This window comes from Watersipora subatra, chromosome 1 (genome assembly GCF_963576615.1).
Source record: "Watersipora subatra chromosome 1, tzWatSuba1.1, whole genome shotgun sequence".
NCBI classification, from domain to species: domain Eukaryota; kingdom Metazoa; phylum Bryozoa; class Gymnolaemata; order Cheilostomatida; family Watersiporidae; genus Watersipora; species Watersipora subatra.
In genome coordinates, this window is record NC_088708.1 from 24,010,285 (window position 1) to 24,025,262 (window position 14,978).

General features: G+C 37.8%; 2 protein-coding genes across 2 annotated transcripts in view; one reads left to right on the top strand and one right to left on the bottom strand.

Annotated features, from left to right (window-relative positions):
* Nucleotides 1-6,193, bottom strand: part of LOC137385878 (pumilio homolog 2-like) — a 30,975-nt gene extending 24,782 nt beyond the window's left edge. Inside the window, exons 1-4 of the mRNA XM_068072459.1 lie at nucleotides 6,084-6,193; nucleotides 4,494-4,772; nucleotides 867-926; nucleotides 174-294 (exon numbers count right to left, since the gene is read on the bottom strand). Coding sequence (XP_067928560.1) covers nucleotides 174-294; nucleotides 867-926; nucleotides 4,494-4,751 — 439 coding nt within the window. The 5' untranslated portion in view covers nucleotides 4,752-4,772; nucleotides 6,084-6,193. The remainder of the gene's footprint in view (nucleotides 1-173; nucleotides 295-866; nucleotides 927-4,493; nucleotides 4,773-6,083) is intronic.
* A 180-nt stretch (nucleotides 6,194-6,373) lies between these two features.
* LOC137394612 (acyl-coenzyme A synthetase ACSM3, mitochondrial-like) overlaps nucleotides 6,374-14,978 on the top strand; it is a 36,598-nt gene continuing 27,993 nt past the window's right edge. The window contains exon 1 of the mRNA XM_068081354.1: nucleotides 6,374-6,452. The gene's annotated coding sequence lies outside the window, so the exon portion shown is untranslated. The remainder of the gene's footprint in view (nucleotides 6,453-14,978) is intronic.

Sequence of the window (14,978 nt, forward strand, 5' to 3'; positions counted from 1 at the left end):
CACAAAGTATACATATTTCAAAACTAATTTTACTGTTAAATAAACAAAAACCTCACAGGCTACAAAAGCTTAATCTTTTGTTGAAAACGAAAAATGGCAAAACCAATAATACTTACCATTTAATAGCCTGTCACTATCACAGTCTAACACTGCCAGCACAGATATTTACATACCTGTGGTTGGTGAACTCCATGTACTAGCTCGAGGACTCCACGGACTGCTGGCTGAAAACATGGCACCCTTACTATCTGACACGTGTCCATCGTCGATCTCCCAAAACTTCTTAGCCGAAAACTGAAACCAATCCAGAGTCATCACCATTATGACTCTGAGCGCAGACTGACGAAGAGTGAATGCGAGTGCAATGACCAACGCACTGACGTTTGCTAACAACACAGCTGACGTTGTTTGCCTAATTTGAATATTGATCAAGCTATGTTTGCGCTTATGTTTAGAGGTCTAGCGGAGGTATGAATGAAGATTAGAACACTTATTCAGGGCAAGAAAGGCAATCTGTATACACGCCAACACCCTAAGCAAATGAAGGGAAAGCAGTCTAGCTTAGTATAATAATGAAAAGCACTATGCAGACCATTGTGCCTATGCAATTACTATAAACGCATAAACCAGCCAATTATCTGCAATATCTGAAAAATCTCAGATAGGAAAATAATAATCTGTTTATTCATAATAAAAGAGATCTACCATCTAGAAATGTGTATCACTGAGCCATAAAAGAGCAAGTATCAGGATTGATGAGTAACTAGCCTATTCGGTATAAGCAAAAAATGTCCCGTTGTCTGAGGTGGTCACATGACAAGCCTGAATCATCGAGTGTTAGTCACAGATCATGATAGTCAACTTACATCACTGCCAACGAGATTAACATTGTGAAACTCCCTCTCCAAGTCACTTACACTTTTGGCCTGCAATGGTAACGCAAATCTTTGAGTGAATACTTTTCTTGCGCTGTGGAATGTACTGCTTAGCATAGCAGTAATTGACAGAAAAGGTTCAAACTAACAAATAACTAACTCTTCTATAGGCAATACCGACTGTAAGCCATTGCCAACCACAACATTAATATAACAATGCATCAAAAATGTCAGGAAATCACATTCATGGCATCCTGTCGCAAGGCTCAACTAAAATGATACTAAGCAACTGGTGATTCAGCTGGAAGGAATATATTTTGCGAAAGTGAAAGAATGCCAACCATTACATATAAGAATAGGCATGTTTATATCTAACCGTAAATATACTTATTGATAAGCTGTCAAGAATGTTCAAAGATCTACTAGCTTGATATACGAAATGGCAATTGTGGCTGCAGATGATACTGCCTAGTCATGCTTGCAAATGTTTTGAAGTAAAAAGCAAATATCAGGTGTATAGAATGAGACAAGAGTGCTCCCGTTTACTATGGATACAATCAGCAAAGATAGCAACAGAAACATTTGCACAATTACAGTACAAATGGCTTTGTCTAATATTAATTCTTGAATTCAAAATATACACAACCGTGCATGGGTATCTACAAAATCAATTATACCAAGTACATAACTATTATTAAAAACCATAGCACAACTATAGCAAACTCAACTACCGTAAAACCTTTAATTGAATGCCACCTCTATTTGAACGACACCTCCATTGACCGCCACCCTGAGAAAAAGGTTGAAAGATAGACCGCCACTCTCCAATTGAACACCACCTCCATTTGACCGCCACTTTGACATTATTTGATCTTTACAAGCCACTAATATCAACTGATCAGGAGATAGGTGTCCACAAAATCGTTATTGATATACACAATTTATTATTAATACAATTAATTCTTTTGTTGTCCGATTCCAAAGCTTTTCGTTTTTTTCCATTAAAACTTTGAAAGCAACACCATAAAAATAATCGATAACGGTCTCAGGCTAGTAGTAGTTCTCTCTTTAATGCTTTGAACTTCTACTTGGTCTTTCTACTTTGAAGCAGCCTACATATATAAAAAAACTGGCTTAAATTTACAATGGTAGATGAACTTTTAAAGCAACGCTATAGAAATAATTGCTGTCTCAGGCTATTAGCGGTTCCTTGTTTAACGCCGTCTTTCTACTTGAAAGTACTACATGTACATATATATAGAAAAAAGCGGTTTAACTTTACGATGGTAGATGGAAACTTTGAAAGCAACGAAATAGAAATAACTACTAACTGTCTCATGCTAATAGTAGTTCCTCGTTTAACGCAGTCCTAATACTTCGAAGGACATGCATATAAGAACCGGTTTGCAAGTTTTGGACCGAAGGTTACGTTTAGTGAGCAGACTTTTAGCACTGCATTAGTGCTAAATGCAGCGGGTGAAAGTTTTGCTCTGCCAAAGAATGTTTGGACGCTAATATCGACTAGCTCAGCAGTGCAGAAGAAGAGTTGAGGCCAGAAGATATTGTGGAAGGTATTGGACAACTACACGTTCGTTCCATCAAAAGCAACAATCAGAACGCAGCTATCTGAGCAAACGATGGAAATATTTTTGTTTTAAAAACGTTAATTTTTGTTTCTGCATGTAATAGAAGTATGGTTCAATTATGTCACTTGTTCATGAATATATATTTGTATCATTTGATCGATTATTATTGTATAACTTATAAATATGCGGATTAAAAGCCCGTTATTTAAAAGCGTCCTTGTGGCTATCTTAACACGGCTTACAATGGATTGATGCTCATAACTCCACTTCTATTGCACATAAAAAGCTAGTTTTGGCTGCAAACTGCAGCAAACTTATCAGTGAGTGCAATGAGCTTTTTTGCAAGATTGTTAAATATGGATACAAATAGAAATGTCTTCAACTTTGGAATGAAATAAAAATTGAAAATGCCAACAAATTGCAAAGAAGGACAGATGCTATAATATCATCGCATGTCGATTGCAAGCAATGGATATCAACTAGTAGAGATATTTCTCGATTATATTACGTTTCTCGATGCACATTTATAAAGAGATATTTGACAACTAGTTGAAGGTAAGTTAGCAGATTTATTGCACACAAAAGGTTTAATATCACTCCGCAAAAAAATAAAGCCAAATATAAGCAACATTCGCTTCGCCCGTAATAGGGCTAAATCCATCTTCCGAAAATTCTGAGGAGCCATTAGAAAAATAGACCACCAGCCTCTATTTGAATGCCGCCTCCAATTGATCGCCACTATAGAGGAAAGGTTGAAGAATGGAGCGCCATGCCGTTCATTAGAGGTTTTACTGTAATTGACAAGTGAGTTGCATAGGGTCTTTGAGGAACTTTAAACTAACAACCTAAAAATCTGTCTCATCCACGTTGCCATTGAGGCTAAAGTGACTTTAATTGTGTTTTAACAAACTTGCCAATGTTTGTAATATTAATACATACAGATGACATGATAAATTAATGCTTTCAAAAGACGTAACAGCCTCGCAATAATAAAAAGCTGTTTCAAACAAACTGCATTCATCGTCTTCAACTGGACAACAATGCCAGGAGAAACATTACCACAACAATGAATCTACCACTAAATCTATTTATTGATTAGGATATGATTATTTCTAGTATAGATAGTTTCAAAACGCTTTCCCCTTGACAACATAGAAGTGATTTCAGTCAATTGTGGAACTCTGTAATTACACATTGACTTTGCAGATCATGCATATGCTCTGAGAATATTCATTGACGCAAAGATGGAAAAGTACATCATGAGAAATGATTTCTTAATTACTTTTCCCTTGTGAGAATTATCGAATTATAGTGAAATGAGCTGCATGTTTGTTTGCTAAGGATATGTTTATAATGCGGAATGGAGAGGCACCAAGGTACCTGATCAAGGCAAAGTCAACATAGTAAATTTGGCTGGGTATTTAGGTTGAGTGCAAAATCTTATTGATGTTTTATGCTTACCGGTAATATGAAATTGGGTATTTGATATCACCACAAGTTGTATATTGGACAATGAAGCTGCAAGTTCATGGTCACTTTTTACAATCCCATTTTTATTATATGTATAGGAATGCATTCAATGGTGACTTTATTGCTATTGGCTCCACTAACACACGAAAAAATTCGGAACATTTTGTCGATAAAATGAAAGGCCTTGCAAGTTTCACCTAAGACAGCGTGTATACATGATTGAGACCAAACAGAGAAAAGCAGATCCAACGCTTCTGATAGACAATAGAAACTAACAAAAATATAACCGCTAAGGAAGGTGTCCAACACAACAAGCATATACTTTAGCAAACACCAAACTGCAAAAATCTACTTATGAAGTTGCCAACTGAAATTACATATAATATGTAGCGATTGATATGAATGCCATACTTGCATGAATTCACCTACGCATTATGAGCACAAATTTAAACATTTTTTAGGGAACTGGTTTATACCAACAAAATCAAATGCTTGTGGGACTACAAATATCTACTTTCAAACCACTGAATTACATATATCGGCACTTGGGAAAGACATATACCTGCTCAACTAGCATGTCATCACCAACTGCCCATCTTTTCCCACCACCATAAGTTTGAAGATCATTTTCGCTTTGCGGTCTTTGAAAGTGGTAGCTCACAGTGGCATCATCTTGTGATCTACTGATGCCAACTGCGGATTGCCGGGAGGAAGACGAATTGAATGTCAAACCATCAAGATCACTGTTAATATGTGGTGGACTCTCCCAAGCACTGCGACTCATCTTGGTCGAGTCTAGCGATAAGGGCAAACCTCTCATTCACTCATTTCAGGTATCTACCTACAATGTGTTGAAATAATTTCATAATCAGCAACATATTTTAAAATGACACGTGAAATACACACAAAACCAACTCTTTGAACGCAACTATACTATAATAACAACGCAACAAGCTATAATATTGAGCACAGAACATTTGGGGAATAGAATATTATGCATGCATTTGAATGAATTCTTTTTCATGAACACACTCTACTTAATTAGACATCATGTCTGCAGTGTAGCCATTCAAGGAATCTTGTTTGCTGCAGGCTTTTCACTATGATAACTATTTTAGCAAAATAAATGTAAATATCACCTATAAGTTAGCGCAATATGAAATGACTGGAAAGAGTACGCTGTGTCATTAATAAAAGCTAAAAAGTTCTTGATTGCGATAATTAAGAATTTCTGAGTTGTTATATTACATAGTCATAACATATGAATCTTTTTTAACTGACAGGGTGATTATTTTTTAATAATCTTTTTTAAAGATATATTTACCCTGAATGGAACAGCATATTGAAACAACAATATTCTAAGATACTCATCGGAAACTCGAGTTCAGTGAACTTCATATTGAAATTCACAAGCAGTAACAGCTGGCATTCACAATGGTATTTAACTATATCCTACGAGCTTATTGTATCACAACATTAATAATTGTAGTTAAAAGTACAGGCAACTTCGGCTCTTCAAAAGTCGGACAAAACTTGGTTTTTCCATATAAATAATTTCAGCAATAGCTTAATAATACTTCCACTACTTTTTAAACGAGCTTTAACGGAAAACCGACCTGCTTCACCTTACCTATATGATATGTATTTAGGTTAAACCTATCTAGCAAACAATTATCACCGCTGAGATTATGGGCAACCCTTTACATTTGTTTATTTCCTGGTTATCTAAACGGAAGCAAAATTGCATTCAGTAAACGATTTTCTTGTATTCGATAACGCTTTGTATACAAAAATATATTTTGTACTACCCCGATCATACTCTACGTGATACAGAGCTTTTAACAAAATGGTACACAAGTAACAAGAGAACAGTACCTAGTTAACTTTCACTCAATAAAAATCGAACCAAAGAAATTATAAATATAACAATTAGACTTACAAAACAATATTCTCACGGTGTTACCATCAAAAACAAAAGCTGTAAAAAAGCTCCTATACCAGCTGAGCTTGAATTGTTAGGAACCAAAAAGATGCTGACCCAACTAAGGGGTTGATTTATACTCAAAATATATAGCAACACTTCTTAAAAAAGAAATAATATGAATCTTAGAAACATTTTTATCCTATTGTAATACACAATGGTGAAATAAACCTCTCATTCGACCGAGATGGATGCGATGAAAAGTCACTTGGGCAATACTTTCTTGTTCATCCTAAGCCCATCAGAAATTTTCCACAGACCCCTTTCCTTGATGCATTTTGGGTAATACAGTATGTGTCATGTGACGTAACCGGATGCAAAATACATGAAATAATTTGAATAGTTTGTATAGCACAGTATCCAAACATTGGTTCCATGGCCTGCTATGATATTTAATAAAAATCAGTTCACAGCACCCCATCTCCATATTTTTAAAAAGATTTTTGCAATAATTCTGCCAAACCGAAACGGCTGCAGAAAGGCGTTTTCTGCCCGGGATTGAAGTGGATGCTCAACTTCTGACAAGTTAACAACAATACCGTCAGTAAATTATCGACACTTGGAAAGATTTTTTTGTAATAATGTTTTTGGTTTGATTTTTAAAAACTTTTGAACGTTCTCCAAATATATATAAGCTTTATCTAGCAGATATCAAAAGTGATACATGTAGGTTCTAGTCCCGAATTGTGAATGTGTGTCGGAGATATGTGTGTGAGGAATTCCTCGAAGATCAAGTATGGTATCTGCTTATCATTTTGCAAACCGAGCCTGTGTGTGTTCTTTTAAAGAGCAATGTCGCACAAGCATTGGCTCTATTATTTTGGCTGAACATTGTTAGTTTATACAGGCAGATACAGTTAGGTTAAATGGTGAATTAGAATTCGCAAAGTTTATTATTGCAAAACGTCCCAGATTGTTCTTTCACCGAAAGTCACATCTATATCCGGTTAATACAATAACACAACATCTCCCCTCCCTGATGGATGAATGTTGGAAAAACAAAAAGGATTCAAACCAGAATACAACAGTACAAATGATAAAATTATACTAGCAATGAGTCCAACCCTAAATTTTTGTACGATGGAGCAGCTATTTTACATGTCAAGAATATGATGCGGTTTTAGCTCCCGGCCAAAGCTCGATCGTTTTGGCAAAACGTTTGATGTGGGGGGTTTTACTAAATCAGGTTGGTTACAATGGATGGTTCTGCCGGTATCATATTGTACAATGAAAGATTGCGGGGTACTTGTGGGTGCACCGGGTGACCTTTCTCTAGCACGGTGTCTTAGATCAGAGTTAATAGCACTTTTTTTTCCAGCTTTCTCTTCTTAGCAGCAATGTCCTCGGTATCGATAGCTACTGGCTGTAGCACAACGGGTAATGACGACACTGTCGTACGGATACATTTCCCCATAAGCAGTTTCGAGGGTGACTTCTCATTCTCAAGCTGCGATGATTGATAGGCCATTATCCTACCAATCATCACCGCAGGTAAGGGTCGAGTTCCTTTTTGAAGCTGGATTTTACCGTTTGGACCGCGCGTTCAGCTGCCCCCTTACTCTGTGGGCATTTGGGCGAGCTCGTAATGTGAGTGAAGGAAAATTCGGTAACAAAGGTTTTAAATTTGTCGCAAGTATTATGGGGCCCATTGTCCGACTCCAAAATTTTGGGCACGCCGTGGCGAGCAAATATGTCCTTCATGTGACGGATAACTTCAGCGCTAGCCAGATCATCGAGCCGCGCTATTTCAATATAACGCGAATAGTGATCTACCAGTAGGAGGTATGTTTTACTCTGGAACTGGAACAGGTCGCTGCCTACTCATTTCCTGGGTCTTTCTGGGTAGTCCGAACGAAAAAACGGCTTCGCATGGGCCTTACAGAACATCCGACACGAAGTACAATTTTTGACAACATCCACAATTTGTTGCGACATTCTAGGCCACCAAACAGATTTTCTGGCTCTTTCGCGACATTTCGTTATGCCTAGGCGGCCTTGGTGAACTTGATTCAACACTGCCAATCAATTAACTTGAGGGATAATAATTCGGCTGTTTAGGGCCAGAATCTCTCCTATCAGAGAGAGCCTTGTGTGATTCTCAAAGTATGGGCGGAAGAGAATCTTAATTAATGAAAGGTAGGCAGGCCACCCGTTTTTAACAGTGTATGACCCTTGCTAAAACTTCATCTTTTCGCTGAAGTATGGAGTTCATGGAGACCAGCAGCAGAAGCAGTCTGGTGAAGTGTAGAAATAGCATGAAGTTCTACATCAGCGGTGAACGCATGATCTTCGTTGGAGACAACAGCGCAGGAGCGCGACAAGGCATCTGCAATTATATTATTTTTTCCAGGGATGTAATCGATGTGGTAATCGAACCTCATGAGTCTCTTGCGAAATCTCTGGATGCAAGCAGGAAGTTTATCTATTGCAATATCATTCAGGAGTGGTCGAGAGGCTTGTGTTCAGTTTTTATTGCTACCTTTAGGCCTATTATATACTGCTTGAACTTTTCACAGGCTCAGACGATCTCTATTGCTTCTTGCTCAATTGTTGCGTAACGCTTCTTGGTGTCATTCAACGCTTGGGAAGCGGCGCTTACCAGTCTCAAACTGCCATCATCTTGTCTCTGCAATAGAGTGGCTCCATCAGTCTGAATTATTGTTTCCTGACCCTGGTTGTATGTGGCCAGCTTTACAGATTTCCGTAGCCCTTTCTTGATTTGCTTAAATGACCGTTCTTGCGATTCGCCCCAGTACCACATGCAGCTTTTACGCAACAGCTCACGTAGGGGGTACTAATACTTCCAAGTTGATTGAAAATTTACTAAACTGGTTGCACATGCCGAGAAAGCTACGAATGTCTTTAGTGCATGTAGGCATGGCAAAACTTTCGATGCCTTGAATTGAATCTGGACTAGCTCGTATGCCAGTGGATGATGTCACATACCCTAGAAATGTTATCTGGCTTCAGGAAAACTCACATTTAGTGGTGTTAATAGTCATGTTTGCGTTCGACATTCTCTCCAGCATCACGCGAATCCAGGCGTCATGTTCTTCTACCTCAGGGGTGTGCAACATGTTTCTTTTGAGGGCCACTTTTCAATATTTGAACAAGACCTAGGGCCCGCAACCCAAAACAATGTAATCTAATGGAAAATTGTGTGTCGACTTGAGGAGACTGAGATAATATTGTAATATAAGTACATTTCTTGCAAACAATAAATACAAACTTTTATTAGCATGAATCTGTAATATTGGAACAAGAAATTGAGACAAAAAATAAAGTGCAGATTGGATAATTAGTGTGAAACTTGGTACTTTTTACACAACTTTTCAATGTCCGCTTTTACTGATGTATGCATGCTTGCGAGCATGCATACAACTGCATGCTAGCAACTCGAAGTTGACCGGTCAGGTGTTCATCGGTGAGTTGACTTCGGTACCTGCCTTTATGTAGTAAATTTCATTTTTGAAAAAAGCTGTTTGCAACAATATGTACTCCCAAAAGTGATAGCATGTTTCTAGCATGCAGCTCTAGATTTGGATACTTTCCAAATACATGTTTCTCATAAAAAGTTACTAAATCATTATTAGTATATGCTCTCCTCAAATCAGCATCTGATTGTAATTCTCTTAGCTCCATTTGATAGCGGCTAGGACTGTTTTCAGGTACCATGTCAAAGGGCTGAGAAAATAGTTTGAACTTAGGATCACATTTCCTAAAATCAGTAAACCTCGTTGAAAATTCAGAATGCAACTTGTTAAGTTGTTCAGTATGTTTGGAGCAATATATTCCTGGCAGTTCTGCTTTTCTGACTGCTAAACAGGAAAAATGAGTAAGATTTGTTTTACTCAGTCAATTCCGAAACAGCTGAAGCTTCTTTTCAAAGGAACATATGTGTTCAAACATCTTGTTTACCAACTGACATTTGCCTTGTAGTTTAACATTTAAATTTGAAAGATATTGTGTGATGTCAGTCAGAAAGGCTAGGTCATTTAACGAGTCATCATCAGTTAAACAAGCAACATCTTGCTGCTTATTAATGATGAAAGTTATAATCTCCTTTCTCAGATTCCAAAATCTTTTCAGCATACTAGCTCGGCTCAACCAACGCACTGCAAAGAAATACACAACATCTGTGTAATCTGAATAAAGTTCTTCTAAAAATGACTTGAATTGGCGATGATGGAGTCCTTGAGCACGAATCTAATTGACACATTTAAAGATGTGATTGCATCAAATTTTAGTTGATTTTAAAAGAAAGCATTTCTTTTGTCTATCAGTTGATATGTTGTTTGTTGTGTCAGGCGCTCTCATTGTCAAGATATTTGAAGATTAAAATCGAAAAAACTGATCGCGGTAAAAACACTCATGCCAAAAAACATGCCCAGACTTGTCCAAAATGATGTAACGAGTGATACAACCTCTTTATATCTCGTATTCACATCGGCTATTGCGATAAAAGTCTAGTCCTATGCGTCTCTGGCATATATTTTATTTTGCATTTGCTCATGTTTGCTAAAATAAAATTTTAAATCCAGCTTCAGATACATTATTATGAATGTCTCAAACGCCTCAAATAAGGGAAATTGAAAACTTGTCATAATTATTAGCTTCCTCTAAATGCTGTGTAAACATCTAAGTACCGACTACGATATTGTCGGTCTACGGTAATTAGGTTGTCAAGTTAACTTATTTCATCGCGACCTTTGTATCAGCTAAGTTCTCAGTTGCTACCCACATCGGAAACTAGCTACTAAACAAAATAAGCACGCTGCCATCTTTGAAAAGAATATGTTCAAATATATGGTGAAACCAGCTGCATCTCAAAAGGTCATGTATAGTCAACGTTATCTAGTCATTATCAGTATCAGTTTGTAGAAAGAATTTACTGGTCACATTCGATTAGTTAATTCAAGTACAAAACAAAAGTTTTATGAGTTGACCGAAATAGTCAACGCAAAACAACGTCAATTTCGTTTAAATCAATTTACCCACCGATTTTGGCGAAGGATTACTAAAGCCATTCTTGCACCTGGTTGGCGGTTCGTGGACTCACCTGTTTTCACTTATTAGGGTGGAGCATAAAATTTTTTGAACTTAATATTTGGTTCATTGGAATTGAGTTGAGCTATACAGCTCTGATTACACTTCATAAATCCATCTATCAGAGAAGATTTCAGCACAGATGGCAACAGGGCTATGATGTATTCAATATGTTTTGCGAATTATGTTTTGCATTGTCTTCAACAATAATATTATTTTATTATATAATTTTTGCAAGCCGGAAAACTTTCATCGTAGCGTAAAGTTTTTATTAAAACCATCCATCCAAGTCATGGCCATTAACATGGTGTTAGTTTCAGATCAATCGATGTTCCTCACTTTCTACAAGTGAGAAATGAACATAAATTCTAATCATGAATCTAATTTACTAGCTAAAAATGTCAAAGGAAATTTTAAGCAAATGTTATAGCTAGGTGAAACGATAAAAAGTTGTGAAACGATTATAAAGTTATGAAACGATGATTCGTGATAGCAAAAAGTTATAATTTTACTTATTAGTAGATGTATTCATGAGTACTAAAATTATTACCGTTAGTTTAGAATATATGTCAAGGATACTCAAAGTTAAAGATTAATGTTATGTTTACCTGTTATGGTAGATGCATATTATCTGTAGTAGCAGTAGTAGTAATTATAGTAGTATTAATTATATAGTGTGCACGCACGGGCCCGTGACGTATTTGACGAGTATTAAACCGTTAATCGTAAAGTTATTCTAGTAGTCATGAAAGGCTTCTTGTTGATTATCTTATTTACATGTGGATGATTGATAGTTGATGCGCATGTGTGTAAGTCCGTACGCATGGGTGTTGATAACTGATATGATAATGTAGGAGTAGATAACCTCTAACTATGTGTAACATTATAACAAGAAGATAATTGCTAACTGTGTATAAGATTAATCATGCTAATGATACTATATACATTACACCACCCCCTCTGTAAGATGTCAAACCAAACAATGGCTAACGTGAGCAGAGAGGGTACAGGTGTAGGGCCTATTCTGGCACATAGCCTTGTAGCTACTCTGGGGGATGTCTAGTCTCATAAATTCTTTCTGTTAAATTTGATGTATCTGAAACTGTTGTAGCTAAATCTCTCTTAGGTTCTACTATTGCGGGTTTGTGGCACTGGGAGGCTTGTCATACTGGGTAGCTGTAACATAGGTGCTCAAGTTATCTTCCTGGGTTGCCTCTTCAGATTGAGTCAAGTCCAGTGATGGAGAAGTCATTGGTTGGGTTGTCACCTGACTGTTCTCACCATCTTGTTGCTCTTCTTGATGTCGTTGAGTTGATCGGGGATGTAATTGATCGTGATGTCGTCGTAGACGTACATGTGATTGCTCTGCATCTTGAATCCAAAACATACAGTTTCTTATAACATTGACTATTTTCCCAGCCAACCATATTCTATCTGGTGATTTGTAATCCCGGTACCAGACCAATGACCTAGTCTCAAATCTCGATTTGAACACAGGCTTGTCTACACGTATAGTTGCCCCTGGCTTGAGTAAGTCTACATAGTTCTGTTCTTATATTTCGACCATAGAGCAACTCTGACGGTGCCTTCCCAGTGGTAACGTGAACTGTTGTGCGATATTTAAGAAGAAATCTGTCCACTCTCTTCACATGGACCATTGCTTGCCTTGTACGATAATTTGGAATGTCTGAACTAATCTCTCCACCTGTCCATTACTTTGTTGGTGTACGGTGCAAAGGTTACGTGTTTAATCCCATTGCTTAAGAGAAACTGCTTGAACTCATCAGAGGTAAACTTGGGGCCATTGTCACTGACAACCATGGTGGGAAGACTTTGTCGTGCAAAAAGGCTTTTCAAGGTTGTTATAGTGCCGGTTGCAGTAGTTGAACGGAGAGGAAATACTTCTGGCCATTTAGAGTATGCATCTATGGCAAGCAGAAACATGTGTCTATCTAGTGGCCCTGCAAAGTCCAGGTGCACTCTCTGCCACGGAGAATCTGCAAGTTCCCAATGATGTGTGTTGGAGGGAGGTTTATTTCAAACCATGTTACATTCTTGGCATGCTTGTGAAAGGTTCTCTATGTCTTTATCTAGCTGAGGCAACCAGAAATAGTTTTTAGCAGTTGTTTTCATCTTTATCATTCCGATATGTCCCTGATGTAACTCATTCAGCAGAGGAGGCTGTAGACTGTGAGGAATAACGAGCCAAGTGCTCCTCAACAAACAGCCGTCATTTATAGATAATTCTGTCTGACAGAGATGAAATATCTTGAAGGCTGCTGGAACAGCTTGTGGTCATCCTGATTGAGTGTATTGACACACTTTAGCCAAAAAAGTGTTTCTGCTTCTCTCTTCTATAACCTTTGGAAGAGTGATAGGCAGGTCATCAGTGATGCAAGTGGAAGAGTTGCAGCTAGTTGCAGTGAACCCGTTCGCATGATTGGGGAAGTCTTGACATAGCTTCCGCATTGTTATGATTTTCTGAGCTTTTGTATTGGATGTCATGGTGAAAGCAGATAAGATAGCTGCCCATCGTTGCATGCGCATAGCAGCTATAGATAGTATGGTATGTTGGTTTTAGGTCCTAGGATAGTAGTTAAAGATCGGTGATCTGTAATAAGTCTAAACGGTCTCCCATATAGGTATATGTGAAACTTGGTGACTCCAAATATCAATGACAGTGCCTCTCTTTCAATCTGTGCATAGTTCTTTTCACTCTCATTAAGCGTTCTAGAGGCAAAAGCCACTGGACGTTCTTGGATTTCAGGCATAACATGCGACAGTACGGCTCTGAGCCCATAAGTTGATGCATTACAAGCTAGTGTAAGAAGAAGTTTGGTATTATACGGTCTTAACACCCTATCTGTAGAAAGAAGATTTTTTAACTTGTTGAAGGCATCTTCGCAATGCTTCGACCACTCCCATGTTGTGCCCTTACTAGTTGACCTACTTGTATGTAGAGGATGTAGGCCTAATGTGTTGGCTAGATTGGGCAAGAATTTCTGGTAATAGTTTATTAGACCTAGAAATGAGCGTAATTCACTGACATTATGAGGTGTAGGTGCGTTTTGAACAGCATTTACCTAGCTTTCTGTTGGGTGCAGGCCATCTTTGTCTATCCGGTACCCAAGGTAAATAATGGAGCTTTGTAAAAAAGAACGCTTCTCTTTGTTAACACGCAGTCCATGATTCTGAAGTCGTTGTAGTACTAGGTCTAGTATCTTATGATGGTCTTGACAGTCTTTTCTTGTAATGCATATGTCATTTTGGTAACACATGACATTGGAAATGACTCGCAGGATACAGTCCATTGCACGCTGGTGAATAGCTGGAACTGTAGATGTACCATATGGTAAACGATTGTATTTGTAGAGTCCCATGTGTGTGGTAATGGTGACATATTTTCTAGATTGATCGTTAAGCTTGATTTGAGCAAATGCTCAAGATAAGTCAAGCTTAGAAAATAGTGTGCCTCCACTCATTTTCTCTTGTAAGTCATCTACAGAAGGCATAGGATACATATCAGTTACTAAATTTGGGTTGAGTGTAACTTGAAAATTTCCATAGAGTCTGATTGCTCCGCTTGGCTTAATCACGGTTACTACAGGTGTTACCCATTTACTGTGTTCAACTGGTGAAATAACATTTTCACGTAACAGCGATGTTATTTCTTCCTCAACTTTACTTCTAATTCCAAAAGGCTCAACACAGTATTTGTGATAGGTAGGTATTGCATCCTTTTTGATTTTGATACTGGCCTGAACTCCCTTAAATTTCCTAGTGCATTGCTGAACAGCTGTGAATACTTCTCTGTTAGTTCTTAAATAATGCTATTTTCACCTGGACTTGCTGGTTGATGATGCGTCTGACGCCCTATCTGTGACCAGTCTAAAGTGAAGTGCTTGAGCGTGTCCCTTCCAAAAAGAGGTACTTTACTGTTTTCTCCTATAACATACAAAGAAACCTCTGCTTGTTAGTCTAGATACTGGACAGTGGTTGTTAGCTTATCTTTAGGCACAA